General features: G+C 39.9%; 5 protein-coding genes across 9 annotated transcripts; 3 read left to right on the top strand and 2 right to left on the bottom strand.

Annotated features, from left to right (window-relative positions):
• Nucleotides 1–2,961: 2,961 nt before the first annotated feature.
• Nucleotides 2,962–10,132, bottom strand: LOC118423007 (eukaryotic translation initiation factor 1A, X-chromosomal-like). Its single transcript, XM_035830901.1, has 7 exons — nt 9,926–10,132; nt 9,066–9,149; nt 8,729–8,832; nt 5,103–5,153; nt 4,726–4,807; nt 4,156–4,250; nt 2,962–3,776 (listed from the first exon to the last, which is right to left on the bottom strand). The coding sequence occupies exons 1-7, from the start codon at nt 9,939–9,941 to the stop codon at nt 3,771–3,773; spliced, it is 438 nt and encodes a 145-aa protein (XP_035686794.1). The 5' UTR covers nt 9,942–10,132; the 3' UTR covers nt 2,962–3,770.
• A 562-nt stretch (nt 10,133–10,694) lies between these two features.
• LOC118423539 lies at nt 10,695–14,728 on the top strand. The gene is made up of 5 exons (XM_035831726.1): nt 10,695–10,916; nt 12,052–12,616; nt 13,198–13,294; nt 13,527–13,669; nt 14,212–14,728. Exons 2-5 carry the CDS (start codon nt 12,131–12,133, stop codon nt 14,407–14,409), a joined length of 924 nt encoding a protein of 307 aa, XP_035687619.1. The 5' UTR covers nt 10,695–10,916; nt 12,052–12,130; the 3' UTR covers nt 14,410–14,728.
• A 737-nt stretch (nt 14,729–15,465) lies between these two features.
• On the top strand, nt 15,466–18,405 carry LOC118423631 (D-beta-hydroxybutyrate dehydrogenase, mitochondrial-like). Its single transcript, XM_035831864.1, has 5 exons — nt 15,466–15,838; nt 16,334–16,475; nt 16,862–17,014; nt 17,305–17,516; nt 18,102–18,405. The coding sequence occupies exons 1-5, from the start codon at nt 15,563–15,565 to the stop codon at nt 18,357–18,359; spliced, it is 1,041 nt and encodes a 346-aa protein (XP_035687757.1). The 5' UTR covers nt 15,466–15,562; the 3' UTR covers nt 18,360–18,405.
• A 277-nt stretch (nt 18,406–18,682) lies between these two features.
• Nucleotides 18,683–21,629, bottom strand: LOC118423128 (cytochrome c oxidase subunit 6A1, mitochondrial-like). Of its 2 annotated transcripts, XM_035831135.1 has the most exons (4): nt 21,445–21,629; nt 20,552–20,703; nt 19,946–20,044; nt 18,683–18,997 (listed from the first exon to the last, which is right to left on the bottom strand). In XM_035831135.1, the coding sequence occupies exons 1-3, from the start codon at nt 21,548–21,550 to the stop codon at nt 19,955–19,957; spliced, it is 348 nt and encodes a 115-aa protein (XP_035687028.1). In that variant the 5' UTR covers nt 21,551–21,629; the 3' UTR covers nt 18,683–18,997; nt 19,946–19,954. The 2 variants fall into 2 exon arrangements, with proteins under 2 accessions (XP_035687028.1, XP_035687027.1); XM_035831134.1 differs by lacking the exon at nt 19,946–20,044.
• Nucleotides 21,629–26,991, top strand: LOC118423095 (SET domain-containing protein 4-like). 4 transcript variants are annotated; one of them, XM_035831084.1, is made up of 11 exons: nt 21,629–21,721; nt 22,083–22,185; nt 22,827–22,922; nt 23,198–23,235; nt 23,354–23,442; nt 23,991–24,420; nt 24,730–24,904; nt 25,293–25,392; nt 25,551–25,631; nt 25,914–26,034; nt 26,198–26,991. In XM_035831084.1, the coding sequence occupies exons 2-11, from the start codon at nt 22,113–22,115 to the stop codon at nt 26,333–26,335; spliced, it is 1,341 nt and encodes a 446-aa protein (XP_035686977.1). In that variant the 5' UTR covers nt 21,629–21,721; nt 22,083–22,112; the 3' UTR covers nt 26,336–26,991. The 4 variants fall into 4 exon arrangements, with proteins under 4 accessions (XP_035686977.1, XP_035686974.1, XP_035686976.1 ...); XM_035831081.1 differs by having other exon boundaries at nt 22,821–22,922; XM_035831083.1 differs by having other exon boundaries at nt 21,669–21,721; nt 22,077–22,185; nt 22,821–22,922.
• The last annotated feature ends 813 nt before the right edge of the window (nt 26,992–27,804 follow it).

Raw genomic sequence — 27,804 nt, 5'->3', positions numbered from 1 at the left:
CTGACCCCACATGTCAGTTTCCAGACTGGGCAGACCATGCCAACCAGGTAGGATTTGATGGTAGAAGGACTTTTCCATAACTCCAGAAGGGAACAACGGATTTTACCTTTGCCAGAATGGCTAAGTTTATGTTTTGGGCGTGTTTGTGTGTGTGTGTGTGTGTGTGTGTGTGTGTGTGTGTGTGTGTGTGTGTGTGTGAACAGCATAACTCAAGAAGCCTTGGATGGATCCTGATGATATTTGGTAGGTGGGTAGGGGTCGGGAAAACGAAGGTCAAGTTCGATAATGGGCCCCATAGCGGCTTGCTAAGGTACTGCAGCGGAAACTCAATTTTTGATATCTCGTGTTCTGGACATGCTGTGGTCATGATTTTTGAGTGGTAGATAGCCCTCGGGGCAGAGAGTAAGTGCTGTGAGTTTGGGCCCCCTAGCGGCTTTTTGGAACTGCAGGCGCCGGTTTCCTTTCAAACGTTGGACGAGAATAACTCTACAACGTGTTGACGGATCTTCATGATTTTTGGTATGTAGATAGAATGAGTGTTGACTTACATAATGGGTACTAATTATGCAAATAAACAGCTAATTTGCATAATTAATGAGGAAAGTTTATGAATCCACTGCATTCCATGATAGGACTTTGAAACTTGTCACATATGTAGCTGGGAAGGAGGGAAATGTCAATAGATATCAATTATGCAAATGATGATCTCATTTGCATAATTAATGAGAAAATGTGAAGATGTTGACGGATCATCAGGGTTTTTGGTATGTAGGTAGCGTAAGTGAAGACATACATAATGAGATACCAATTATGCCAATCAACAGCTAATTTGCATAATTAATGAGGACATTTTATAAATCCACTACATTCCATGATAGGATTTTAAACTTGTCATATATGTAGCTGAGAAAGAGAGAAATGTCAATACATCTTCATCATGCAAATGATGACCTCATTTGCATAATTAATGAGAAAATATGAACGTGTTGACGGATCGTCATGATTTTTGGCATGTAAATAGCCTAAGTGAAGACTTATATAATGTGATACTTATTATGCAAATTAACAGCTAATTTGCATAACTGATTAGGAAAAGTTCATAAATCCACAGCATTCCATTATAGTACTTTCAAAGTTGTCACATATGTAACTGAGAAAGAGGGAAGAGAGTAAGAGGTGTATTAAAAGACTTGAAAAGAGAATGGATCAAAGGATCATCATGATTTTTGGTATGCTGATATCAATTAATTGTAACTTGGGATCTAATTTGCATAATCAATGCCGAAATTTTATAAACCAACTCCAAGCATATAATCTTGAAATGAAATGAAATGAGTAACGCATTTGTCTACAGACATCATTCTACATAACAAACCTGGTTTATTTGGCAAAGGTATGTGTTCGTGGAACTCTAGTTGTCGTTATTATCGTTATCTCAATTGTTACGTAATCTTTCGTAGACCACAAATCGAGTCCAATTGCACAATTTTCCTGACTCCATTTTTTTGGTCATAAGCAATTTGTTTTCGTAACATTTGACATCATTATTGCCGTTATTATCGTTGCTCAATTGTTACGTAATCTTTCGTAGACCATACATCGAGTCAAATTGCACAATTTTCCTCACCCAATCATGTCTTGCAAACACGAACCCAGTTAAGCCAGACTTTATGGAACAGACATATTGTTTTTTGGCTCTCCATACTAAGATATGAAACAAATATATGGCTCATATACTTATCAACATACATATCAATATCAGATTCCATATTTAGCTTAGCTTGAGTAGATTGGCAGAGTTGATAATTCCTGATGGCTATTGCCGTGAAAAATCAATAACTTTGAAGAAAGAACACATCCAATTCAGCTCCATGGCCCCAATAAATCCCTTAAAATCGATATGAAGGCCATTCACAAAGCCTTTGCATTGACGGTTACAATGAACTTTGTACCACTGAAGAAAGGCAGGCCCACAACATTTCGTTTCAAGCTGTGCTAAAGGCTTATTATTATCGACAAAGCAAACCGTACATAGACATTGCTTTTACATGGACCTTGCTTTTACATGATAATGGATGAAAACTGTGTTCATGCATGCATACTCAGAAATACAATGAAGTACTAGTATGTGTTGTTTTTCCTCATTGTTGTGCGCTTGTTGTCCTTTTGTCGTATTTCCGACAAGTCCGCAACAACAAGCTCATACCCTTCCAATCATGCACCACTGCCCTGGGACAAAATGACGGCACCAAATGACGCCCATGAAACCAGTACAGGTTCTGCTATCGCAAACCTGTAAACATGGCTTACTGTCCTTATATGAAGCGAAGCTCGTCCAAGCCCGGTTAACGCCCTTTTTAGATTGCTCTGATATTCAGGGTATGCGCATCTAAGGCAATCGTCTTTAAACTTTGAAGATGACTCCTACCGAATGGCAACTGAAGTGCAACACAACTTTCATTGTTGGTCAGTGGTAAAGTTGTAAAGGTTGAAAAAACTAGCGCTAATAAATAAATTACTATTTCTAGAGGAATCAATAAGGCCATCTACATCAGAGCTCTACGTAGCTACAATCATGTCCAGAGACAGAGGGCGCCATAGACTTTCTGCAACTTATGATCCACTGCTCATGGAATCACGTGTGCTTGTCTACATAACGTCCCAGAAGGATCGTCCATTCCTTGGGAAAACCTGGAATTGATCAGTCGAAAATTTGGGTGAGTCCAATTTCTTGTGTTGCAAATTTCAGTTCAACTTTTTTCAGAGTACTAGTAACTTCCACTAACAGATGAACTTATTTATGTATACAAAAGCTACTGTGGGTATACTTGTAGTAGGATCAATGTAAATTTTACCATTATACAAAATAACTGATTCCAATCCGGAAAAAAATCAATATGACTGACTTTACATAGAAAACACTGCAGATATCTCTTGAAAGAAAGAGTTCAAAAACATTAATCTGATGAGATTGGTACAGCTTTATTTTCATATTTAGAAGACATTATACCAACACAATGCACCACATAGTGTAGCAGTACGTGCATGTACACTGTTCCATGTATTGTACATTTCTTTACATCTAGTTTCCATAATCTACATGTAATAGTTAATGCAACTGTTATATGGTACCCATTATATTGCCAGCTTGGACTATCAAAACAGACAGTGCCCATGTATTTTTCTTTCATTTAGAAACACAAGACTTTACTTTGTCAAAACACTTGATATTTTAACTTGGTGACTCATGCAGTACATACACAATAGGGCCATGCTGAACTAACAATACTCTGGAACACATGAACCTGTATGTTGGACATTGCTTGGTAACATAAATACACTACTCAAAACACTTCTCAAAACTTAGTCCTACCATGTGTGACAGTCAACAACACAAGACGGTTCATAGAAATTATACCAGACAACTTAACTCTTATTTGATTTGCTAGGTTTAAAAACCTCTTATCAAGCATTTTACTCTCTTTTTTGTATATCTACTTTACTTTTAATCCAACCTCTTGTACTAAGAGTATTTTTGCTTAGAACTTGTACATACAAATGGTGTTGTTTCACTTCTTGAAAATTGCAGATACAAAGTATTCTTACACTGCCTGCACAATTCAACACAAGTTAGAGGCATTCCAAGCAGCAAAATCCTAGATTAAATGTCAATGTTCATCTTTGTATTTTCTTTGTATATTCTTTCTTCTTTTTCTTCATTAGTGAAAACAAGGAACGCCAATTCTATGATCTGTTGCAAGACTGGAAGCTTAGATCTGCAAAAGGTAAGGAAAAGGCACATGTTAACGTTGTTTATTTCTTATCAGCTGTAAGTAATTCTTTTCACTGTTAGCACTCATGAAGTGTCAATCTTGATGTACACAGAATACTACACTGTGTATTCTGTATCATCACTCAAAGGACAGAGGGCAATCCTTACCCGCGGGAGAGCTGAAACAGAATTTTTGACAACAGCACACATACCTTATGTGTGACATAAATGTAGTTACAGACTTGTGATGGTTAGTTTCAACCCGTTACACCTTCATGACAAGTAGCAACATTTTACTCACAACAGTATTTCACAACACAGTCCAATCTAAACCCAACTGTTTTAAGTTTCTTTGAAGCAAGTTTTAGAGTCTTCCTACTCACATTCTCAATTTCATCCTCTTCTCTCTCAAAGTCATCAAAGGTGATGTCATCCTCCTCGCCACCCTCACCATAGGTGACTGTGTCATTGATTCGTACTGAGGGAGAGAAAAAAGCATACAACTGATTAATAAACTCCAAGTGACCATTTTCCATCTTGCAAAATCTATCTAAAGCCCACTCTCCACAAGATGGTAATTGATGATCAACCAAAGTTGCTTTTGCGTGACCCTTGATTTCTTAATTGGAATATAATACAAGATGTAAAAGTATGATCTACAGGACAACAAAACAAAAAATATTTTCAAAAATCTGTTTCGTCCATTAAATTTGTTGAGCGATCTGTAAATCTTTGGTTGTTCAGCAGTTGAAGCAGGTAGCAGCCTCTAGTGGCAAGAGGGTGTAACTAGATGTCTGCTGGGATGATGTGGCAAATGGAAAGGAAAGATAGATGTACTACTGAGTCTATTCTGAACATCACCTGAACTGTAAGAGAAAATGCTCCAGGAGAACCAAAGTAAGGTATATCTGAGTGCAGTAGCACTTAGGTTATACATCTTTCCAGAGACTTACCAGATTCTGGCAACTCTCCATACAACTTCAGGTTTCGTGCTTCGTCAGCGTTGTACTTCAGGATCACATCTGCCTTTGCATCCTGTACAGGTATTGAGTTTACAAGTACAAATTAATCCAGGTTACACATCTTACTTTACATAAATCTGTAAAATCTAATGCAGGCTTTGTCAGCACATTAATTTTTTTTTTCAATTTTCAGCTAACTTTTTCATCAGTTGTCCATTTGTGGTTTTACACTTTCACATGGAAAAACTTTATTACATGACAAACACTAACAAGGCGAGAAGCTAGGACTATTGATTACATTGAAGCACAATTAAGACTGATGATGTATTGCATATGATGACATACTATGGTAAATGATTTTTACTAACCTGGTACTCTCTCAGCCCCACCAGAATGATGTCTGATGTGTTAATCCACACCTGCAGAACAACAAATACAAGGATTAACAGGCACAAAACACAATCACTGATCACACAGCACATACTGAATCCAAAGTCACTTTTTACAATGACTATCTTGGCTCACAACATCAGCAAATTGCACTGTCGAGGCAACAGAGGCCGTGGTAGACCTAGGAAATTTTGGCTGAGTGTGTCATTAAGGACATCAAAGTGTCCAGTCAGCATGAACCCACTCGACAGAGCCACTTGCTGCGCTCCCATGCCAGGAGCCCCCACAGCAATATAATTAAATACTACATTGTGCAACAAAAACTATGTGAGTTCGTATAGTATACACTTGTTAAGCAGAGGGAAGAGGCATTTAAACAATAATTAGTGATAGCATAGCTCCAGATGTTTTATTTATCGAATTGTTCACTTCTAACACTAGCTGTAATACTAATAGTACTTAGTCTTTACTATTCCATGTAATATTATTGAATCACTGCATTTAGCCCATGTGGGCAAGAGCATGTAAATGAAGATCTCTCATTATACGCCCATTCCTCGTTAACTGGGAAAATTGGAGGTAGAAAATTGTAAAAAATAAAGTTGTCCAAAACGCTTACCTGCTGGTATGAACTTGTTACCACTTATATCGACTATCTTTTGCTATTTTTGTCTGGTGCTAACACGCTTAATTTTGGAGATACTTGATTTTTAGTAGGCCATGCCATCTTTCCTACAATTTCGTAATAAAGAGCATATTACTACACAGAGAAATGTTCCAGCAAGTAATAGTGGATTAACAACAGCCAAATTAGCGCATTTTCCAACCCAAAACCTTCAAATTACACGCCAATGAGAAATATTTAACCGCCATGTCATTTGTTTCGGAATAATCATCAAAATTACTAGCTATTAAGTTTGCTACATTTGTATAAAAGTAAATAAATGATATGTTATTTTTCTGATATGAAGACAAACCGTTTAATACTCCTTAATTTTCACCCTGTAGGATGGGATAAGAGCGATAGAATATATTTATGAAAATGGTTGGAAGCAGGCGATATCTATTCTACAGGTAAATGCCAATGAACTGTGGTAACGTAAATTACAGAATCTCTAACATTTGGAGGAAAGCCGAATAGTGTACATACTGGCTCTATTTGAACTGATCAGGTCATGTTCGTCTATAATGCTGGACCTCTTATCTTCATGTTGCTAACTCAGAGTAGCAAAAAAGTGTATCTTTGTTATCCGGAATACCCGTATAATCTTGTTCGTCCTGTACCCACCCGGACTCTGCGGAAAGACACCCAAGATATGCAAGGTCTCTATCTTGGCGGGGTCTATTTAAATACATGCTAAGTAACAAAGGATTCACGCAATCACACGCTCTAGGTCAGAACCGCTTCGTCCTCGCGTCCTTTAATAATCAAGTCTTTGGGAATAGCAGGACATGATGCGATGGCAACATGCACCAGATGGACTGGGCCTTTCTAGCACAAGCTTTCGATATTGGAAAGACAACAAACTAAACACCAATTATCGCACTTCTTATAAAACATTTTTTAATGTCAGGACAATCTTTGTTGGTGGAACAAAGACAATGTCACATCAATATAGAATGAATGTGCTACCTAACAAAATGTCCATCCATACACCTTATATCGTGTGGTTCAATAATACCGGCAGAAAGAACTGTGTAATATGTGTATAACAAGGCTTTTGTTGATGAGCAAGGCTATAAACAACAGTGAATTTTCCAAAAGAGAGCTGCATGTGTAAAGGCACTGGTCTGTTCTACAGTTATCCTGGCAGCCTGTCCCTTTATACTAATGCCACGATTACATGACAAGCCTGACGTTATATAGATCTTGACTTTATAGAGTGGGATTGGTTTCACAAATAGCTTTCTGCCTTGAACCATGTGTCTGTCCATGTAAAACAATTCTGTGCATCAATTCTGTGCAGTCACGACTGGTTGAAAGAGTAGTTTGCTTCTAATTAACAAGATTTCCAACCTTAACAAGCAAAGGTGAAAACTTCGGAACATCTAATGACAGTGAAGTCTTAACTTAAGTTAGCTATTAAATTCTGCAGCCCATATGCTTTTGATCATGGAGCTTATAACTCAATGACAAGTCCTCAATGTAGATAATGTGGCGCTAGCGTAAATAGTGTCGCTGATTTACCGCCGTCTGTACGTAAAGGGGTCCACTGTGTAAAACGAGAAATATTTCTGTGACACGAATCTTGACTACATTGACCTTCATAATTAGCTGATCATAATCTCTGTTGCTATTTAAGACAAACATGCTTGAAACGTACCTTACTTCATAAGTCAGTGTTGAGCATGAATTTCTGTCATTCCAGTCGTGTGATCTTCAAAAAGCGCGCAAAAATGACGACAAACTTGGACGAGTCTCCTTTGACAACAGGGGTTTATTTTGGTTCAGTCCAACCCAATATACATTTATTCAACTTGGTACTATACATTCCGTGTAATGTTGATTATTGAAGCATCAGATATCAATATAAACACCCGCATCTTTCCAAGTTGGTGCATGTCAGGTTTATCATTTGAACATCGTTCCTATGAGAAATGAAAAGTCCCAGCATCGTAAAATTCACTGAAACAGGAACATATAAACAGACTGTATTGTGACTCTATGGCAAGCCAAGCCCACCTACAGTAACATTACAGCAGATAATATGTCTTTGGTTGATGTGCTCTTGCTGAACATCCGATGACATGTTGAAGAAAAAAAATGGTAACGTAAATTATATGGTAACGTAAATTATATTTATGCTTTTATTGATAAATAAAATTTTAACAAACAGCTCTGAAAAGATTAACGCTGCAGGCAATTACTTATCTGGGAGCATTCTTTCCTATGACTACAAAAGTAACGATCTTTCTATGATTCTAAGGGACTTATTATGGTAACGTAAATTATATCAAAAAAGTGACAAACGGCCTGAGATTGGCGGTTATAGTCATGTTTCCAACATTCGTGTTTTATGTGTTCTGTCATTTGTTTGTTACGCAACACCACTGTTTAGCAGATAAAACAGTGAAAAAATTATCGGAAAATGTCTTTTCGTAAGCAAATTACACCCAACAGAAGTTCGGTAACGTAAATTATACAAAAGTTGGCGACAAGAATAAAACGGCATCTGACGTAAAAAGGTCGTCTGCTGGACAAGTTCATCAACACGTGACAAGCCGGCCTAAGTGGTTAATGTAAATTATGACTGAAAATTTAAAGAACTAACGTCTTTTCATTATCAGAATGCCACGATATTCACCTTTATAGCATTTCCGACACGTGTTTTTAGCGTGTTTCTAAGCAAAAGCTTACCCCGGACGACCAAAAGGCAACTAACAATGGTGGGAAAACATTGCTTAGCATATTACTATCATGTACTTGTAACGGAAAAGGGCAAAATACGTAGTCATTGTGTCTTTAAAGAAATCTGTGGCCCGCTGCTTATGTGCGACAGCAATTTGCCCCTTTAACGAGGAATGGACGTATAATCAAATATTGGATACTACTACGTAGTCAACATATGTCATCCGTAGACAAGAAACCACAGGAAAATCCTACCTTTTTCCTCAGCTTTCCTCTGATATGACACAATCGTTTCTGGCCATCGAAGCACATGGCCTCCAGTCTGCCATTACCCAACATCTTTGTCACCTGTGCATACTCTACAGGTAGAAGAGAAAAAGAGAGATTATATAACATTTCCTGAAACTGAGCAAAAAGGAACAAAATTGTCAGTTTTGATACATTCATCTGCCACATGTTTGTTGTTGTTGCTGTTGTTGTTGTTATTTAGATATGAACAAGCACAATGTTGAACAGGCCTTGTTACCTGAGCAAAAATGAAACAACGCTGGATTTAATGATGTCAAAAGCATAGGTGGTAACAAGTAAGTACCTTGTCCGTCCTCCTTGAACACCAACTCTCTCTTCTCAGACTCGTTCTCATTCTTTCCCCTTCTTCGGTTCTTTCCTCCCTTTCCTGGAAACAAATGATGAAAAACAATTAAAAAATCATAATGGTCTGTCACAACAATTGCAGATCTTTAACTAGGCTCACAGTGTTGAACTCAAAGACCTGCCTGTATCTCTTAGTCTTTTTCTCTCAACCACGCGGTAGCACGATTGTTTCCTGATTAACAAAGCATACGCCATAATGTCCATGATTACCTATCTGCATACTGTGCAATTAAGTAATTTAGAGCAATTTGTTTCTGTATCTACTTGATGTATCAAATATTTCTGACTGGTTGGCAAAGACATGCGCCATAAAGACTTGTTCAGAAAAATATTTAGCAAAAAACAGAAGTGATCTGATCATCACCCTTCTGACATCTGGCCATGTCATCCAAAAAGTATTTTGCTTTAATAAAAACAGTCAAATCAAGGATAGACACAGATGGTAAGGAGTACACTCTCGTTGATAACAAACCAAAGACGTATCAATGCACACAACACACAGGCATATGGTGCAACTACAAGTAAATTGGACACAAAAATTAATTTACATGCGGACAACGTATTGCCCCCCTCCCCACATAAGTTAACAAAAGGAAACCATACAACACCCATTTAAAGCCATCGCGAATGTCAACAACTAGAATAGAAGGGGCAATGTTTTTCCAAAGACAAAAGAAGGCGTCTACATAGTGGGACAACGTTTCGCTGCCAGTATTAGAAATGAATTTTATAAAATTAAATTCTGTGAAAGCATGACGCATGGCACAAAACACACGTGAAAAACACCGTCTCACTTACCCTTATTCTTCGGCATGTTTATCCCTTAGATGCTAATTTCTCCAACAAATAGTGTCTAGGGTATCTCCTAGGGAATACGAACGCGACAAAAGACGCCTGTAAGGTTACAGAAAGCAGAAAATGATGAAAAGTCACTGGCTAGCTCCTGTCTCCATACGGTTCTGATGTCGACAAATGGCGCAACTTCCTCCCGGCCCGGCGCGGTGCATGCTGGGAGATATCATTGACGGGATTCTTTGACCGGTTCCCGCCAGCAGCGATGGGTCAAACCATCATAAAGATATTAATGGGGGAATTCAACGGGTGATGTTGACTAAAATGATAAACAATATAAACAACAGATGATCTTCCGTGATTCTGTCGAAATTTTCAAAGTAAAATATTAATACAACCGCCTATCCATATGGTGAAGTAAACATCAGAAACTTTTTATGTTTCACACTTATAAGGAGACACACACATTGCAATGAAAACTTCGGGACAGCAACTCATAATTATCAAATGCCTATGAGTATTACTCACTGGGTGTGTTTTGACTATAATCAAAGAAATGCAAGACATAACTTTACTTCTCAGAAATTCGCATTAAAGAATACTACAGCACTTTCTCATGATGATTGCAAGACGCAAACATGTCCCCGCATGGCCCATGTGGTTAAAATATTAGGGTTTTATTGTGGATATGACAATTGTTCGCTCGTTGTTATGCGGCCACGAACAATTATTGTGATAATTAATAATGTATGCATTACAACCTGTACACTGACAGGTGCCCACATTAATCACCTGCAGCGCGCAGGTGCCCGGGGATACCTTACCGGTCGGGTTACCTGAGCCGCGCGCGTCCCCATGGTGACGGCGGCCACGCGCGGCGCCTTTTGTTTGACTCCAACACTACTGTACAAATACCCACACCTTGCAGTGTCACACAGGTCCGTCGTGATTCAGGGCATTTCCTGTCAAGAAGGGCTAAAAATTCCCTGATTTAGAGGTAAGTAGAGATTGTTGAATCATTCCACATCGTTTATGAAGCATGGATTTTTTGAGAAGGTCCAAAATCTGGTTACTTTTAACAGTGATGCTACCTTCTTATCGAATTTCCGTGTGTGTACCTTGAAACATCGGGTTACTGTGCAGTCACACGTCAGTCGTCTGATCAGTAACCCGTGCACTCTACACAGGTAATAATAGCTTAACCTATTGCATTCAACAGATATCGATATATACTATGATAAACATAATTTGTATTACTGAGAATGATCTTGAGTTTGAATGGCCCTTGCGCCGTCCTCAGCCCCCTATAAGGGCTCTCTTTTCATTAACACCGAAGCATGAAAAAACAGATATACTATATGTCGCTAATAATGCTTACACGATATCTAGAGCACGGCTTCATTGTAATTTATGGTGTATAGAGTCTACAATCTTACGTCTACTGTCTCGCCTTAAGCTTTGTGTGTCGTTCATTCACATTTTGGTAGAGAATCAAGTATTTGTACCAATTTAAGGTACCTAAAACAAGACGTGTTTTTATTTGCGCCACACCGTCGTTAGATATCGTTTGCCCTTGTCACATAAGTAACGTTGTCATCAATGAGATCAAGAGCTAAAAGTTTCAGCAACTTTCAGTCATAATATTGACGTGTGTTACCACTGTTTAGTCCAATGAGCCACACAGGTTGGCCAGCTGAAAGAACAGCATAGTCAGATCTAATCCGCCATTGTTTACCTCTATAAAGCCGTTGTTATTACTTGTTGCCAAGGTATGTCCCGACAGGTGTGTAGCTAGGATTATGATTCACTATGAAGGTTTACACTCTCTTGTATTATATACTTGGCGCGATCGTTGGATTTAGCATGAATATGTTGGTTCTTCGATGACAGCGGTCGATATATGGTAGTCCAGGAGATCAACAACACAAAGAAAGTGAAGTGGGGAGGGGCCATTATACAACGATTTCTCTGCCGTCCAGTGAAATATGTACATCATGCACTAGTGGTGAAACGGCGTCCATGACACAAGTATACAACTAACAGACGTATTAACTTCGTTTCCTGGTGATAGAGGTATCGATGATTAACGTCTAAGTATTACTGTACTTAATCTAAATCTTTTGTTTTGATAGGGGTGCTTTATCGACACTTTAGTGCAATCAGCAAGGTCTCTACACGACAGCGGGGAGAGACAATAAATCTGCGGGAACTATGGAGACGGCACAGAGATTACAAAGTTCAAGCCTGGACTCCTTCTATCAGAACCCATTCGGAAAACCGTTTGGCTTTCACTCCAAGACGGAGTTCGACGCCAAAAACGCACTTGTGCTCACAAGAAGTGACACGTTCTTGTTGCTAAAACCGCCCAAACAGGAGGACATATGGAGGAGGAAACCGCCAAGTTTCTGCGTCGATGCCTACGATCCGAAGCCCCCCACACGAAACAGTCGGGAAGCGATGCAGCCGTGGAAGTACGGTACCTTTCCCGGCGACTGGAAACGTCAGAAAGAACAGATGCAGAAACAGAGTCAAGAACTGGTCCTACCAAACATTTTAAAACCTAAGAAACCCCAGAGTCCCCTGTTTCAGACGAGATTTAAGATCCATGATCCCTTAGAGGCGAAAAAAGATTCCGTGAGAAGACTGGTGTTCAAACAAGATCAATTTGAGAATCCAACTCCTCATGACTTTAGACAGGTGAGTTAAATAACTTCCAATTACATTGAATCTAAAGAAAAATATATTTCCAACATAGACGCCACTAGAGACAACTATTAGACTTATCCAGACAACGAACTGTTACAGATCATTGCCTCCTGTTTGGTCAACACACACACAAACCTGTTGCCATATCAAGCTGACAAAAGAGTTGCGTGGTAATGCGATTCGACTGGGCGATTCCACAAAGTTAATGGTATAGCAGTACCAGTGAAAGGAAAAATATAACAGTGGCAAATATCCATTTAGAAACAATACCAACAAGGCGTAAAATTACTATTTATGTTATGTGTAACAACGGAATTGCTTTCATCTAGAGGACTATACCTAGTTGTTGACTCTGTTGGAGACTGGATGTTTTGAATGTATGCAAGTTAAGGTTGGTGACAGATGCTGTCAAAATGCTCAAAGAATTGAACGAACCACATCGACGTTCAGTAGCGGATCATGAAACTTGATTGACATAGCTGTTGAGGGCACAAAAACCTATGCATGATACAAATACAGAAGTCTTAGGGCAATTGAATTCGGTTTGTTTACTAATACTGTTTTTCTTACAGTATCCACCCCTAAAGAAACTCGGTCTTCCGGAGTTTGAAACTAAGTATGAAAAGGACCCGGGTAACCTCAACTTCAAGTCGAAACGGCTCAACCAGAGTAAGTAAAAACATCTCGAAATTCATTTTTAAGATATAACCCAGTACTTTGCCTCTTATAATAGTTGTATAACGTTACATGTCTTAAGTGACTTAACAAACCAGAATGTTCCTGAGGCAAAACTTGGGAGAACTGCTGCAATTAATATGCAACCAAACAAAGACACAAGCCTTATAATAACTTCAATCAATTAGACGAGTAGGATCTAATATTTCTATCTATCAACACCTAGTTTTAGGTCTGGCCCACTCTGACGTGGGTCGTGACGTAGACGCGGGCCGACAGATGTACCGGCCGAAGATTGCCGAGCCGAAGTGGGACGCGAAACTCATCCATCCCAAGGAGGAGTGGCCGAACCGGTACCATGCATACACGGTACGTAACTTTCACGTTACCGATAAGAATTACTAGTTGTCAGTATAAGTTAACTGGGTGGAGAATAGTCAATGAAGTGTGCAATTTTCTGTACCTTAAATTTTGATATTGCCTTTCTTCAACGGCATTCGTTCACATCGGATGGTTCTACCTATGACCTACTCTCCAAGCAGAGGTTAGGCTCTGGAGGCGTTTTGACGTTTTTTACGCGTTTTTATCGGGCTTTCTATTTTGTACTGTTTTCTTGATGTCTTGGGTCTGGGCCTTACGCTGCGAGACATTAAGAAAACAGTACAAACTAGAAGGCCCCATAAAAACGCCTAGAAACGTTTACAAAACAGCCGGAGCCTAACCTCTGCTTGGAGAGTAACAGATTCCACATTCTAATCTTTATGTAATTAATTTCAAATCAATAAAAACCTTACAGCTGTTTGTTCGTAATGTACAAAACTGGTGTACTATGGTACGCCGAAAGGCGAGTTATGCTTAACAAACAAACAAACAAACAAACAAACAAACGAATATTATTTTTTCTCCCTCAGCGCTTCCGGAAACCGAACCGCCGTGTGCACAGCGCCTTCATGGAGCGTGTAGAGGACCAGCTGACGCAGCAGTGGTCACGGGAGAGGGAACAGCCACACACCTTCACGGGCAGAAGGGCGCGGACAACGTCAGTCAGCCTGCGGGGACAGACCGGGCGAGGGAGTAGCACAGAACGGACTGTTGTCACCCGGGCATGAATAATGATGTGGTCAATATGCAAATATATTATATATAAGAGAGAATACATGACATTATAGATTGTTGTTAACAGAGTTAATTATATTTTCACGTGTGTAAAGTCTTTTCTATTCATTGGAGTTGCTGCAAAGTTAGCCAATTATTATATTCTGCTACTACTTATTATATAAGATGTAAGACAATTTTGCAATTAATGAACGTCAAAATATACCACACTGCTCATGATATTGCATTTTAATATGTGCTTTTACTTGTGCCTTTTTGTGCAATTGTGCCAAAATGATGCTTTTTCCAATAAAGCTATTTATTGTGCGATTCCTTGAGTTGTTCAAATGGACGTTTGATTTTACTGAACAAAGGACGCAATTGTATTACGTAATCAGAGAAGGTGTGTTGACTGGTACACATTGAATAAACATTGAGAGCACAAAGTTTAACATAAGGTTTGAGAATACATGGATAGTCAATATGGGAAACAATGACTTTCACTACAAAGGTCTTCGATCTCTACCCCCTTAGTTAAACAAATGTCCGATTTGTAGACAAAAACTCTGCCATAGCAACTATGTTCCAACTTTCTGTTTCTTTATTTTCTTTCAAGGAACCAAATACGTACGCAAAGTTGTATCGCGCAAGAGTGCAACTGTCTAAAAACATTTTTATTTTTCATCTTTATTTTAGGTGATCCTTAGAGATTAGACTTTTAGAGCATTGGTAAATCAGTCACACGTGCAGCCGGACCCATTATCAACATACCCGAGTTAATCATTAAGGCAGAACACACAGGTGACCTTTATACAAACTGCCACATGCTGAACGGCCGAGGCCACTATTGTTAGCGGGGATGATTGGGTGAATTCAGGAGGTTCATAATTATTCTAAACAAAATGAAGAAATATTGAATATTAACCAAAGGAAAATGGAAGTACCACTATTGCTTTCTGCTCTAGTATTTTTTTGTGGGTCGAGGTTGCTTGCGACTGTAACTTTTTATCAACCCATTCACCTTTGACCCTGTCATCAAAGTTTGTACCCTTAGTAGATATTTGTGGTGCAGTTTTCTAGGCAGGTGTGGACCGCTCTCTGACTTTTCGCCGCTCTCTGACTTTTCACAATCTCTCATAACGTTTTGTCTCGGACTCACTGCCCATAATGGCCTCCCAACTCCTCATACGTGTGGTGGTGTACGCCGCGATGCTGATGGCGTGTCTCCAGCCCACCACGGGTGCGGGGCTGTGGGCCAAGGCGTTCTCCGTGCTCCTGGCGTCCGTGCTGGCCTGGACGGTCTGCAGGTTCCTGCCCGTCACGGAGGTGGACGGGAAGGGCAAGGCGGTGCTGGTGACGGGGTGCGACACCGGGTTCGGGAAGGAGGTGTCCCGGGTCCTGCACGACAGGGGCTTCACGGTGTTCGCAGGGTGTGTTCTCAAGGTATGTTAGTGTGCCTGCAGGCCAGATTGTAGATGATAAGCACTTCGTGTTCTCTCTTTGATCTAGATCTCAGTGCAGCTACTTCGATTTGAAATAAAAACACTTAGTGTTCAAAGTCTACTGGTGTCAAGCTGCATGCGGTACGGAACTGTGTTGTCTACCTGTAGTCATAGCAGTCATTATTTGGGACTTATTAATGTTTACTTAATATGATTGTGTCGCCTTACAGTTTGTTTAGAAAGCAAAGTTAGACAAATGTGACAGCGATAATATGCGTAAGGTGCCCGTAAATCATTTGCTACATGATTACAGAGAGTAAAGATGTATATGTCTACGCTGCAAATGGCAGCAATATGTATCGAGAATCAAAGGGCTGCTGTGCCATAGAGTAAATATACCTCGGTGACACTTGTAACAATTCAAGATTGGTGAAAATGTACTAATAGTGTACACTGTGAAGCATTACAAGCCAACTTTGATTTCCTCTGCCCGTAGGACAAGGGTGGAGAAGGTGCCCGTGAGCTGGCTGCTGTAGGGTCTCCCCGTCTCCATGTACTACAGATGGACGTCACCAGTGACGACAGTCTGTGGAAGGCTCGGCAGTACATGGAAGAGAACTTACCAGACAAGGACGCAGGTCAGTTCTTACATATTGTTGCGAACGAAAGACAAATGTACCTACAAAATAAAATAAAAACTACATCATGTCTTCTGGAACAAGTTGAACTGTAATTTCCAACACAAAAGATAATGGACAAATTTTCGGCAAAACAGCTCTAGTCTTTGTCAAGGAATGAACAAATCCATCGCTGTTGTGACGTCATATTATGCGGATAGGACACGTGACTCGGTGAGCAGTGGATCATAAGTTAAAGGAAGTCTATGGCGCCCTTCGTCTCTGTTCAGGGATGCTTGTAAAGCTCTGTACATCACGTCTTTTTTTTTTAGAAGGACAGATGCTAACTATTGAATTGAACCTATGTGAATTGAACCGTTGTGCTGCTTTTGGTGTTTCATATGTAGGCTTGTGGGCCATTGTGAACAATGCGGGCACGTCCACCTATGGTCTGGTGGAGTGGTGTCCCATAGAGACCTACAAACGGGTGGCGGAGGTCAACCTGTGGGGCACGGTCAGGGTCACCAAAGTCTTCCTGCCACTTGTACGGAAAGCGAAAGGTACTACATGCACTTTCTAGTATGATTTGGTACATAGTCCTAAGCAAAATCCATGTTGCAACTCAGGGTGATGACACGTAGGCAAATCTATGGATCAATGTTTTGTAGAATGTTCAGGATCAATGTTGCCATTGGGCTGGGCCGCAACAACACTATAAGATAAGGTGGCCTAGCCGGAATCCTCATTTAATCATAATACAGACATGCACACAAACTTAAGACAGTCACACGGATACAAGAAAGCACAAATGATTACTAGTAAATTGTCTCTGTGTGTTGTGTCTTAACAGGACGAGTGATTAACATTGCCAGTGGGCTGGGTCGCAGCTGTGCCCCGTCCCGCTCGGCGTACGGCATCACTAAGTACGGGGTGGAGAGCTTCTCGGACGTCCTGAGGTACGAGATGAAACGGTGGGGCGTGGACGTCAGCATCATCGAGCCAGGAAACTTCATCAGCGCCACCAACATCTTCAACAAGCAGGGCATAGAGAGGACTGCTAAGGTTACTTTATCTTCCTAAAGGTTCAAGTTGGTGTGAAAATCGTTGAATAGATTCATTAGTGACATGTATGTGCACTGTTAATAGAACTTTCATCTAATAGTGACTAGTTTTTAAAGGGAAACACACGCACCTTCAAATTGGACGGGCGGAACATCCACTCAAGTCCGACCTAGTTCTGAACTGAATAAAGACCTGGTTTTAGCAAGTCTCGCGAGAACTAGGTCACTCCGTGAACAAGATGGACTGATAGCCATCGTAAATTTGAAGGTACGTGTGCTTACCTTTAAAAAGAGGTCAGTTCGATGAAAATTCTATTAACTAATTGGTGTGAAAAGATTTTGTTACACGTATTTCAACACATGCATGTATTACTCATTGACTGACATAATTTCTTAAGAACTATTTACACAAAACGTTTCGAGCTTAATCTGATAATGCACAGGAAATGGGGAACTGCCAATTAGTAGTAACGTTAGCGTTCAGTCGCATTTATAATGATTTTCGTGATTGCGCTTTCCCCCATCTTGCACAAAAAGTATTAATGGCACAGTAAATATCATTTAAGACTAACACATTTTTGTACAGGAACTTTGGGACGGCATGACAGATGAAGTGAAGGAAGCCTATGGTAAGAAAGCCCTGGATGACTACAAACTCCTGATGCACCAGTACGCCACCGAGGGCAGCCGGGACACCTCACCTGTGGTGGACGCCATGGTGGCAGCTGTGGTTGCTGTCAGCCCCAAAGTGCGGTATAAACCCATGCAGTTCTACTGGCATGTTAAAACTTTTGTCATGACACATCTACCAGAGTGGATCGCAGACAACATATACATCTACTGAAAGCATTCAAAAACCTTACTGATGTTATTTGTTCCAAAAGAAGGCACCTACAAATGTACATGTAGTGGTGATAGTAGTACTCCCAGAATATGATTTGGAGTGTAACGATGGTGCCTCAGATCCACTTGTACTAGTTTTCCTTTCAAATAAACGACGTTCATTAATTTAAAATCAGTCTGCCAAACTGTTTTTGCATTAATTATCATTCACCTCCTTTTATGATAAATGAGGTGAATATGCCATAACTTAAGTTAGGGCATATGCATAATGGTTAAACCTCCTTTCCTACTATGTGAGCTCAATGAAAGAACTTGAAATCCACCTTGGGGGGTTGAAACTTTATTTTACATCAGCACACATGGGTCTCAAAGAAAACATCTCACTGAAAGGCAGCATACAGAAAACTGACAAGTGCAGTCTACATCATTCTGAGGCTCTCTGAGCACACAGTAGTTTTCCTACTCATACATAAATGGCTTCTGGATGATTTTGAGATTTGAGACATGGAGTTGTATATTCTGCTTAGTTGATATCTGATTCTGCCTTCTCTATTCCTCTGCATCTTCATAGCCATCAGGGAGAGCGTTGATATGTGGGTTGTGGAAGGCAGACTTCTGACCATCACCCCACGGGAACCCCTGCAAAATCAAGAACAAACTTGTAAAACACAAAACTGAAATTTAAGTGCACTGGATTAAACATACACACTCATACATCCAAAATTTCAGGGGCCCTTCCCAGATTTCTGCAGGTATCTGTCTGAACTACTGTGGGCAAAATTGGCCAGAAAAATCAACACTAGCATGTTTCTTCTTTTCTGTACTTGAGTAAATTTTGAGCTGTTTCAAAAGTCACACTGAGCTGCAGAATGTGGATCATCAGCAGTAAATTCTTAAGTATATGGTAGCATACAGTATCTTCTCAATAGTTCACATTTAGTACCCATCCAAAAATTAAGCTAGACCATGGAGCATCTCTATTCTTAAAAAATTACACTTATAAACGCACTGGCCCTATACATTTTAAACCTTTGCCTTAAACTGGATACACCATTTGATCAAACGTACAATATCCATTGTAAATTGTTCCTATTAGCTATTACCAATCATCATCACACTCTATTCAACAAGCAATGTACAATTGTGAAACTTCACTGAAAGAAAAGGCTGAAGTGCACATCATTGCTGACAGGTAGATTGAAGACAAATCCATGCGTCTACAATAGGCAGATGCCGTAAAACTTGTAGCCACGTCAAATACACTCAACAGCCACCATGCTAAATACAAACAGCTGTGAAGCTGCCCACTGCAAATTGATATGTATACCGCCAATAATACCAGTATCAAAAATTATGACGCATAAGCTTGTTATGTAAAGCATCAAGATTCCGAAGCAGTGCCATTGAAGGCTCTAGCCATTGAATGAACAGGCTCTCCCAACACCAACAAAAACCACTGCAGGTATGGGAAGAAAACAATCACAATGGCTAGAGCCTTGTGGCACTATGCAAGTCTAGTGCCAGAAGCATAAGGAATTCCGCAAAGAGAACCACATGTGCAGCTTCCCATACAAAGGGTTAACTGACAGCAGATACTCAGTGCTTGTCCTCATAGCCAACGTCCGGCAGAGCATTGTTGTGAGGGTTGTGGAACAGTGATTTCACACCGTCGCCCCACGGAAACGGCTGGGGAACAAAACAAAACAACACAACACAATATACTATACATAAACTGTACGTTAATTGTCATTATGTACATCCGAATTATAGATAAAGAACCTATAAGTGTGTTATTTGTTATCAATAAGAAGATATTATTTTGTTTCTAAAAGAGGTTTTGTCAGTCTAACCCATCAAGGGCTAAGGAAGTTCCAAACACATTTTTGTCTCCACCAGAAATGCTCCCATCTTTTAGCATACTTACCACCTTTAAAAAGAATGAAATATTGTCAGGCACCAAACTTGTACTAGCAGTGACAACTATATTATTCAACTACAACTTACAAAGTCAGCACAAGGTGAAATGCAGAAAACTAGCTTATCAACTATAAATACATCTGCTGATATTCTGTGAAAAAAAGTTTTGTCAGACTTATAAGTTATAGATTGCCACAGCGCTATCTAAAATGAAGAGATGAAAGGAATCAGTTTGTGGTAACTTAACGGTGGCCTGCCAATGCCATGTTTTGTTACCTTGCTTCTGATTCGCAGGTGGGCGTATGCCTGGAACTCTGGCCGGGGATGTTCGTGATGTTCCTTTTCCTTCAGGTAGGCGTTCAGCATACAGATGGTCAGAGCAGGCAGGGCAATGAACACAGACATCTTCTTCCACAGGTCCATGCCACCTAAAGTACATGTCATACACAATGTTGACTTTGGTGTACTTGATAACATTCCAATTGCAATGCAAGTGCTTTTGTGTCTTGTGTACTCTCCATAAAGTGTAGTTCAACAATGCCCAAGTGTCAAAATAAAGAGATGACAAAGTGACAGAGAGGACAGTAATGGCGTCATTGATGGAGGAAATCAAAGCAAAGGGTGGTCAACATAGTATGATAGTATATTGTGATACATCATTGTAGTAATCTGGTATGATACCAGATTACTACAAATGATGTATCACAATATTCTGTATTTTCATAAGATCATTGTGACTGTGTCATGTGGTAAAGTTCTTTCGAACGTTTCTTGGCATGAAGTAAGACTAAGCTCAAAAACAAGAGCTATTTCTAAGATACAAATTGTATCTATGATACTTGAACCTATAACAAGTTGTATAGGTTCAAGTTTCAGCTCAACTAGGCAGAAAGTGAAGATAATTTCAGGAGATAGGGGCACATTGAAATACCCTAATTTTATTACATGGTACATTTCTGCGCTGCCCTTCCCTTGCGTTTTGCGAAGTCGTAACTTTGCTATAAAAGAAGCGGTAGTCAGTACTAGTCACGTAGGCCACTTCTTTCTTTATGCCACACAAGATGGCGGCACGCGAAACGTAACGTAACAAGGTCAAAGTTTTCGTCCCTGTAAAAACACCTACAGCGCAGTATACAGCTCCAACCACCCTGTAAAAGACGCACAAGTACCTGAGTGTTCTCCACCAGCAGGTGCAGCCCCTGAAGCGGGCCTGGCGGGGGTAAACTGCAGGCGAGAGCGGGCAGAAGCCCGGAGAACCTTCAGCAGCGTAGCCATTTTGTCCTTTTTTTGTACGCATGGAATGATGGGAAGTCACGTGGCCATCCAAGATGGCTGCGCCCAGGTGAAAGAAATTCGGAAATCTCACAAATCATCAACAACAACAACAACAACAAATACTGCTTTTCCTGGGAGTCCTTGGTCTTTGTATGATCCTTCATTATTCAGGTAGGTGCTACTGTGACTGTCTATCACAGTTTATGCATTGTCTCGCTTGTGTTGAGTCTGTCAATCCATTAAAGGCGTGAGTACGGTGTTACTCTTAACGCCCCTCCCCTTTTCCTGGGACATTTCAAGGCTAGCTGGTGACGTTGGATACAAGGCTATAGATACAAGGCCAGCATTATGTCTATATTCGTGGTCTAGTGTTGGCTATAGCGTTATTGTATGCTCTAATTGCCTAATGCACGGTTGCTTACGGATATCTCAATGGTTTACTTTCCAGTCAAAAGTAATTTTGCCTATTTCTTTATATTTGCCTGGCCTGTACGTGCCTTATCCTATTCTGTATCCTACACACAACTTGCAGTTCAACAAGGCCCGTTTATCAAATGATGAGATGACAAAGAGAGGAAGGTCATGGCGCGACAGACGAAGGAAGTCCAAGCAGAAAGAAGAGGGTGTTCGACATGGTATGGTACCGGAATCTATTATCATATATTTTTAGTACATCCAAGGAGTTTAATTTTTAACTCCTGCAGGCCTGTCCTTACCCTGGGAAAACGCAGACTCCTAACGAGGCACGCAAAGTTTACCGATCCCTACAACACGCCCACACGGGACACCCGCCGCTGGTAGTGGGGCGGGTGCATAGAGGCGGGAGGGCGCGCGTTAGGCAGGGGATCGGTAACTCTTATTTGCGAAGCTTCTCGAGCTGGTTTCCCAGGGTAGCCTGTCCTACATCTGACACCAATTATGTTAAAAAAGGGAGCTTGGTTGAAACTTAACTGCCCAAAACTGAATTAAGAAGGAAGGGTAAGTTATACAAGTTTTCCAGAGAGCTTTAAGGACAAAATGTTCATTTGAAATTGGGACACAGTGAGGTTAAGCTATGCTAAAATGCAGTCATACCTGTAGGTAGGTGTGAGTTTGTTGAGAAGAAACAGCATGATACACGAGATACATGGTGTCTTACCAACTTTAATACTAGGTTCTGAACAGAATGAAATTGAGCACATAACATTTCATATTTAAACTAATGACATACTAAATAACGAACATAGTAACCAGGTGATGATAATCCACAACTCTGATGCTGTTTTCCCTGTGACAGCCTCACTGATGTCCCGAGATGACAGCATCCAGCTGATGAGATGGCTGAGGAGGAATGGCTTTAGGGATAGCCACCTTGTTCTGACGGACTTCCCTGGTAACACCTTAGACATTGTATATATTGTTTACCTGCTGAAGATGGATAAAACTAAGCCATGCAAAGAATGCAGCAGCTAAATAACAGTGAAGAGTAATGTTCCTCCTAAGGGTAATGCATAAAAAATGATACCATATAATCAATATGTCCTGCATTTAAGTTTTCAATCATAAATGACATGTCTGTAAGTTTGATAGCCACCGGCTATCTTTTAACTTGCTGTTGTTTTCTTAAATTGTTTGCATTGTTTCCACTTTGTCATGTGTACATTTCAGATACAGGGAGAGGGGTCATGTCAACCAGAAATCTAAAGGTAATTCTCATGTCAAAAGTCCCATCTGACTGTTGTTCTAATTCTAGCTCTGGCTTGAATAATGTTTGTTAAAATCATGTTACTTCAAAAGTTACCACAAAGTTGCTTTTACTTTCAGGAAGGAGACTGTATTGTGAGCTTACCAGAAAACTTGCTCATCACAACAACAACAGTTGTTAACAGCCATCTTGGACAATATATCAAAACGTAAGAATCTTCACTGGTCATTTCTTATACATGTAAGTCTAACAGACTATATCAACTCATCTGGCATCAACTTTCATAAAAGTAATGTAGCCTTTATCAAAGTTTATGACATTTCAGCATGGTAGATTTTGACTGAGAAGTGATAGAGAGAGTGTCATGTAATATGTTTTACAGAAGATTGACGTATGGAAAGTTATTACATATACATGTATATAAATTCATTGCACAACAATTGTACGAGGTACAAAGTATGGCATCTACACAACTACAGTGCTTTAAGGACTTTATAGAACTTACATCTACATCTACCTCCATGAAAAATGTAGGTATAGTTTTCACTCTGCATGCATATGTACTTATGTGTCTGCAGTGGAATTATGATCCTCTGGAATGATGGAGTATAAAATACTACAATGATATTTGGCACATGGGTTGGTGCAGTTGACTAATGACAGTCCCCTCCATTTGGGCCTTCTGTGTGCTGTTGTGGTTTGTGATCATATTCAAAGAGAATAATTTTGTGTCTTGTTTTTTTCCCTTTTCATCAGCTGGAAACCACGTCTCACCCCTAAGCAGGTCCTCAGCCTGTATCTGATTGCTGAGAAATCCCGTGGGAAGGACTCCTTCTGGTATCCATACATCCAGACTTTACCAACATCATACACGACTCCTTCCTACTTCTCAACTGCAGAAGTCGACGCCCTTCCTGCTCTTGTGCGGGAGGCCACCTTGCGGCACAGAAAAGTACTGCAGAACTCCTACAAATCCTTGCAAACATCCCTGCACAACCTGGAGCCCCTGTTTCCAGACTGGAAGACTGTTTTTACCTTGAAGTCCTATCGATGGGCGTGGGCCACAGTGTACACCAGGTCTGTGTACAAGAGGGGCCCAGGATGGGAGTTCTTGGACCCCAGTGACCCTGATGTGTACGCCCTGGCTCCATTCTTAGACATGTTGAACCATTCTCCCTTGGTACAGGTAAGATTCCAATAACCATTTTTCATATCCTGATTAAATTGTGCTTGAAGTGACCTGTCCAACATTGCCTGCCCTCTGTGGGGAGGGGCCAGTTACAGCCCCTGGACAGTGGAGTTTGCGTTGCACATACTGTATGTATTTCAGTGTGAAATATTCTTTTATTTAACCTTTATATATTGCTGGTGAACAAATCTCTTTGCTCTTCATACAGTTACAGGATATTTTCATTATGATTATCATTTTTGTGTGCTCTTCTTAAAGGGAAATTTGCACTTTCTTCTTCCTAAAGTTTGTCTCAAACATTTACAGACAGACACTGACTTCAATGTGAGCAGCAAGTGTTATGAGGTGAAGACAGAGGGGGCATGTAGAAAGTACAGGCAGGTGTTCATCAACTATGATCCCTACGACAACGGCAGACTACTGATGGAGTACGGCTTTGTCATGCCTCGTAATCCTCACAGTGTTGTTACATTTACTGCAGGTGAGTCACACACCTCATGCTGTTTCCCCCTCAAGTTCAGTTACATACAAAAGTGTATACTATTACCTGTCATTATTCTCCTGTGCAAAAATTTGGCAGCAGCTACAATATATATTGGGAAGGCTCTGCAGAACAAGGCTGAGGCTACCACTATTGTGGGTGTGGCCTGTCAGCCAATCAGAGTACTGCCAAAATGTTTTCTGTAGATTCTCTGATTGTTGACAGCTGCTTACACTGGTCACGCCCACAAAAGTGGAAACATCCGCCCAGTTTAGCAGAGGCTCCCAAATATGATTGATTTGCAATTCCAAAAAACAGACTGAATTTTACATAAACATTTTGTGAAAGTTTCTACTTTTGCTGAGACTAGCATGTTCTTCCTGTTCAGATGATGTTGTGGCTTGCCTAGCTGTTAAGCAAAATGGCCTGAGTAGTAAAAATCTGCTACAGAAGAAGATGGAGCTGTTGTCACAGGAAAACCTCACCGTGTAAGTGAACAACTCTGAGTGCCCATTGTCTTTACATGGAGAATTTTTTAATCTTTCTGCTGTCATATGTGTGCTTTTTGTTATTTTCAGTTCCAAATCTATTTGTTATTTTCAGTTCAAAATCATTCAGTTCAAAATCTTTCTTTCTATATCAACAGAAATCTCAGCTGCAGTGGAGAAGGGCTATCTTGGAGACTGCAAACTGCACTGCAGGTTCTTTGTATGGACCATGATAGCATGTAAGTTTTAAAGGGTAGTCAAAAAAAAGAGTTTGCAAGCCTAGAGGCAATGTCATGAAATGGCATAACCCACTAATCTCTGAGTGAGTCTCCCTCCTGATGTACACCTGGATCAATGCAACTTTTTAGGATAGATAAGCAAATAATGTGGAAAAGACAAATCTGGTGCATACAGAAAACTTGGTACAAATATGTACATTCTGAACTGTACACACACAATACAACAACTAAGATAATCTTATAATGGCATAATGTAATTGTAGTGCTGTTGTCGCTCTCCAGTTGTAACTGGAGGACTGTTCTAAGACAGACACCTCGTGACCCAACCCTCTGGTCTACAGCCAGGCTTGTTGCTCAGAGACTCATCAGTAAAAGGTTGGAGCAACACAGCTCCAGAACTCAGGTAAGTACAACAACTATCAAGTACATGTGTCAATAGTTGATTATTTCAGGACTGAAAAGGCCTTGTTGAAAATACCTCGATCATGCTGAGCTAAAAAAAGAAATGGTTGTATACTGGGTTGTCATTTTATCTCATTAACCATTTTCTCCCTTGCTGCTTACAGGTTGCAGAGAAAATATTGGACCCAGGAAACTCCTTGATAAGTTTATTTATCCTAATGTTGCTTAGGGAGGATCTCTATATATTGGAGCATAGCTTAAAGGAACTTAACTCACACACAGCGGGTGCCCTCGAAAAATGATCTGTTTTTCATTTGATATTCTGTTGAATATTACAAACATGGTATCAGTGGCTAAACATCACCAGAACCCTTGTTTCTTCTTCTGTCTTTATTTGTTTGCTTCACTGCAAGCATGCCATTACAAACACGTGTTGGACTGGCCCCCAAAAATGTTCTGACTTTCAAACCCTGTCATACCAAAGTACTGTACAAATCTAATTAACAATTGCCTATAAAGATACAGCGTTATACATCAAGTATTTAGGTAAAATTTTAAACAATTGTATTAGATGTACTTAAGTCTGTATATATGTATATGTCTGTGATTTTTACTTTAATCTATTACTTGTCTTGAAATTATGTATGATTATATAAACAGATATACATGTTTTCTCACTTTGGTATGTGAGAATGTTGATGTATCCATTATTTCATCAATGTTAGAAAGCTTGACATACCTGTTGTAGAAGACTTCAATCTGGTTGTATCCTTTGTGCAAATGCATATTACTATTTTACAAACCTTGTTATTTACATAAGCATCAGATCTGATATGGAAAATGCAAACTCTGTCTCACAGTGCTCATAAAAATTATCATATTGGAACATGATGAGTACAAATGGCATTATGAAAGCAAATGGAATATAAACGTATATATAATAAAAGTGAAATATGTTCTTTGATCTTGAACATGGAGTATTTTTTTCTAAACCAACACTTTCTACTCAAGATTAAGTCGCATTCATCTTCAACTTGTACAATAGTAAACTCATACCAAGCAAACTTTCACTTAATCTTTCAACACTTTATACATGCTCTGAATTGCAACATAGTTCTCCATTACTGAAATATTAAGATTTTCAATGTGCAAGCAAAATCTTCCTTCAAGTTTGCACAGTTAGTCAGTTTGGCAATGTTATACAAAAATGGTATATCAAATACTAGCACTATAGAGGTGCTGAGTGGTTTAAGTGGTAAAGCTCAAGTAAACCGTTATCTGGCCAATGTTGTGTACTGTACTTTAGTCGTATGGCTACACATGCCTGCCTTCTCTCAAACAAACAGTATCATTGGCACAGCCATTCATACTGTAATGTTTGGGGTAAAAAAATAGGAATGGGCTATTCAGGAATAATGTACTTTTTAGTTGGCTGTTTTGTTTTCTTTTGGTGTTACATGTATCTTATTAAGAAAACATTGCATCCTCAATAGTTGTCTGTATGCTTAAGTTTAGCAGCCAACATATATATATATAGCCCAGACCTGATAGTTAAGTTACATTACTTCCTCACAGTCACAAAACAGTAAATTGCAAGCTTGTCCCTATTGCTGACTGCTAAGTAAAATGTTCCAGACATTTGCAGTCCTGTCCTCGCTATCTATCTTAGGTTGGAACTCCAACCTGGGTCAGACTGTACCAGCATCAATGCTGACATAACTGTATTATAGCCTTTGGCTCAACTACTATGCAGTACAGAACACAAACAACA

Source organism: Branchiostoma floridae, chromosome 9 (assembly GCF_000003815.2).
Source record: "Branchiostoma floridae strain S238N-H82 chromosome 9, Bfl_VNyyK, whole genome shotgun sequence".
Taxonomy (NCBI): domain Eukaryota; kingdom Metazoa; phylum Chordata; class Leptocardii; order Amphioxiformes; family Branchiostomatidae; genus Branchiostoma; species Branchiostoma floridae.
The sequence above is the reverse complement of the archived record's forward strand: the minus strand, read 5'-3'. Positions and strand labels throughout refer to the sequence as shown.

Bases quoted from the DNA above. Each gene is read 5' to 3' on its own strand.
- LOC118423128 (XM_035831135.1), bottom strand. From the start codon at position 21,550: ATGGCTACGCTGCTGAAGGTTCTCCGGGCTTCTGCCCGCTCTCGCCTG. The intron at 20,704-21,444 runs GTACTTGTGCGT...CATGTACTTTAG, and splicing joins TGCTGGTGGAGAACACTCAG to GTGGCATGGACCTGTGGAAG. The intron at 20,045-20,551 runs GTAACAAAACAT...TTTGTTCCCCAG, and splicing joins ACCTGCGAATCAGAAGCAAG to CCGTTTCCGTGGGGCGACGG.
- LOC118423539 (XM_035831726.1), top strand. From the start codon at position 12,131: ATGGAGACGGCACAGAGATTACAAAGTTCAAGCCTGGACTCCTTCTAT. The intron at 12,617-13,197 runs GTGAGTTAAATA...TTTTTCTTACAG, and splicing joins CTCCTCATGACTTTAGACAG to TATCCACCCCTAAAGAAACT. The intron at 13,670-14,211 runs GTACGTAACTTT...TTTCTCCCTCAG, and splicing joins ACCGGTACCATGCATACACG to CGCTTCCGGAAACCGAACCG.
- LOC118423095 (XM_035831081.1), top strand. From the start codon at position 22,113: ATGACAAAGAGAGGAAGGTCATGGCGCGACAGACGAAGGAAGTCCAAG. The intron at 24,905-25,292 runs GTGAGTCACACA...CTTCCTGTTCAG, and splicing joins TGTTGTTACATTTACTGCAG to ATGATGTTGTGGCTTGCCTA. The intron at 25,632-25,913 runs GTAAGTTTTAAA...GTCGCTCTCCAG, and splicing joins TGTATGGACCATGATAGCAT to TTGTAACTGGAGGACTGTTC.
- LOC118423631 (XM_035831864.1), top strand. From the start codon at position 15,563: ATGGCCTCCCAACTCCTCATACGTGTGGTGGTGTACGCCGCGATGCTG. The intron at 15,839-16,333 runs GTATGTTAGTGT...CTCTGCCCGTAG, and splicing joins TCGCAGGGTGTGTTCTCAAG to GACAAGGGTGGAGAAGGTGC. The intron at 16,476-16,861 runs GTCAGTTCTTAC...TTTCATATGTAG, and splicing joins CTTACCAGACAAGGACGCAG to GCTTGTGGGCCATTGTGAAC.
- LOC118423007 (XM_035830901.1), bottom strand. The intron at 8,833-9,065 runs GTACTTACTTGT...TTCTACCTGTAG, and splicing joins GTTCAAGGAGGACGGACAAG to AGTATGCACAGGTGACAAAG. The intron at 4,808-5,102 runs GTTAGTAAAAAT...ATACCTGTACAG, and splicing joins TGGGGCTGAGAGAGTACCAG to GATGCAAAGGCAGATGTGAT.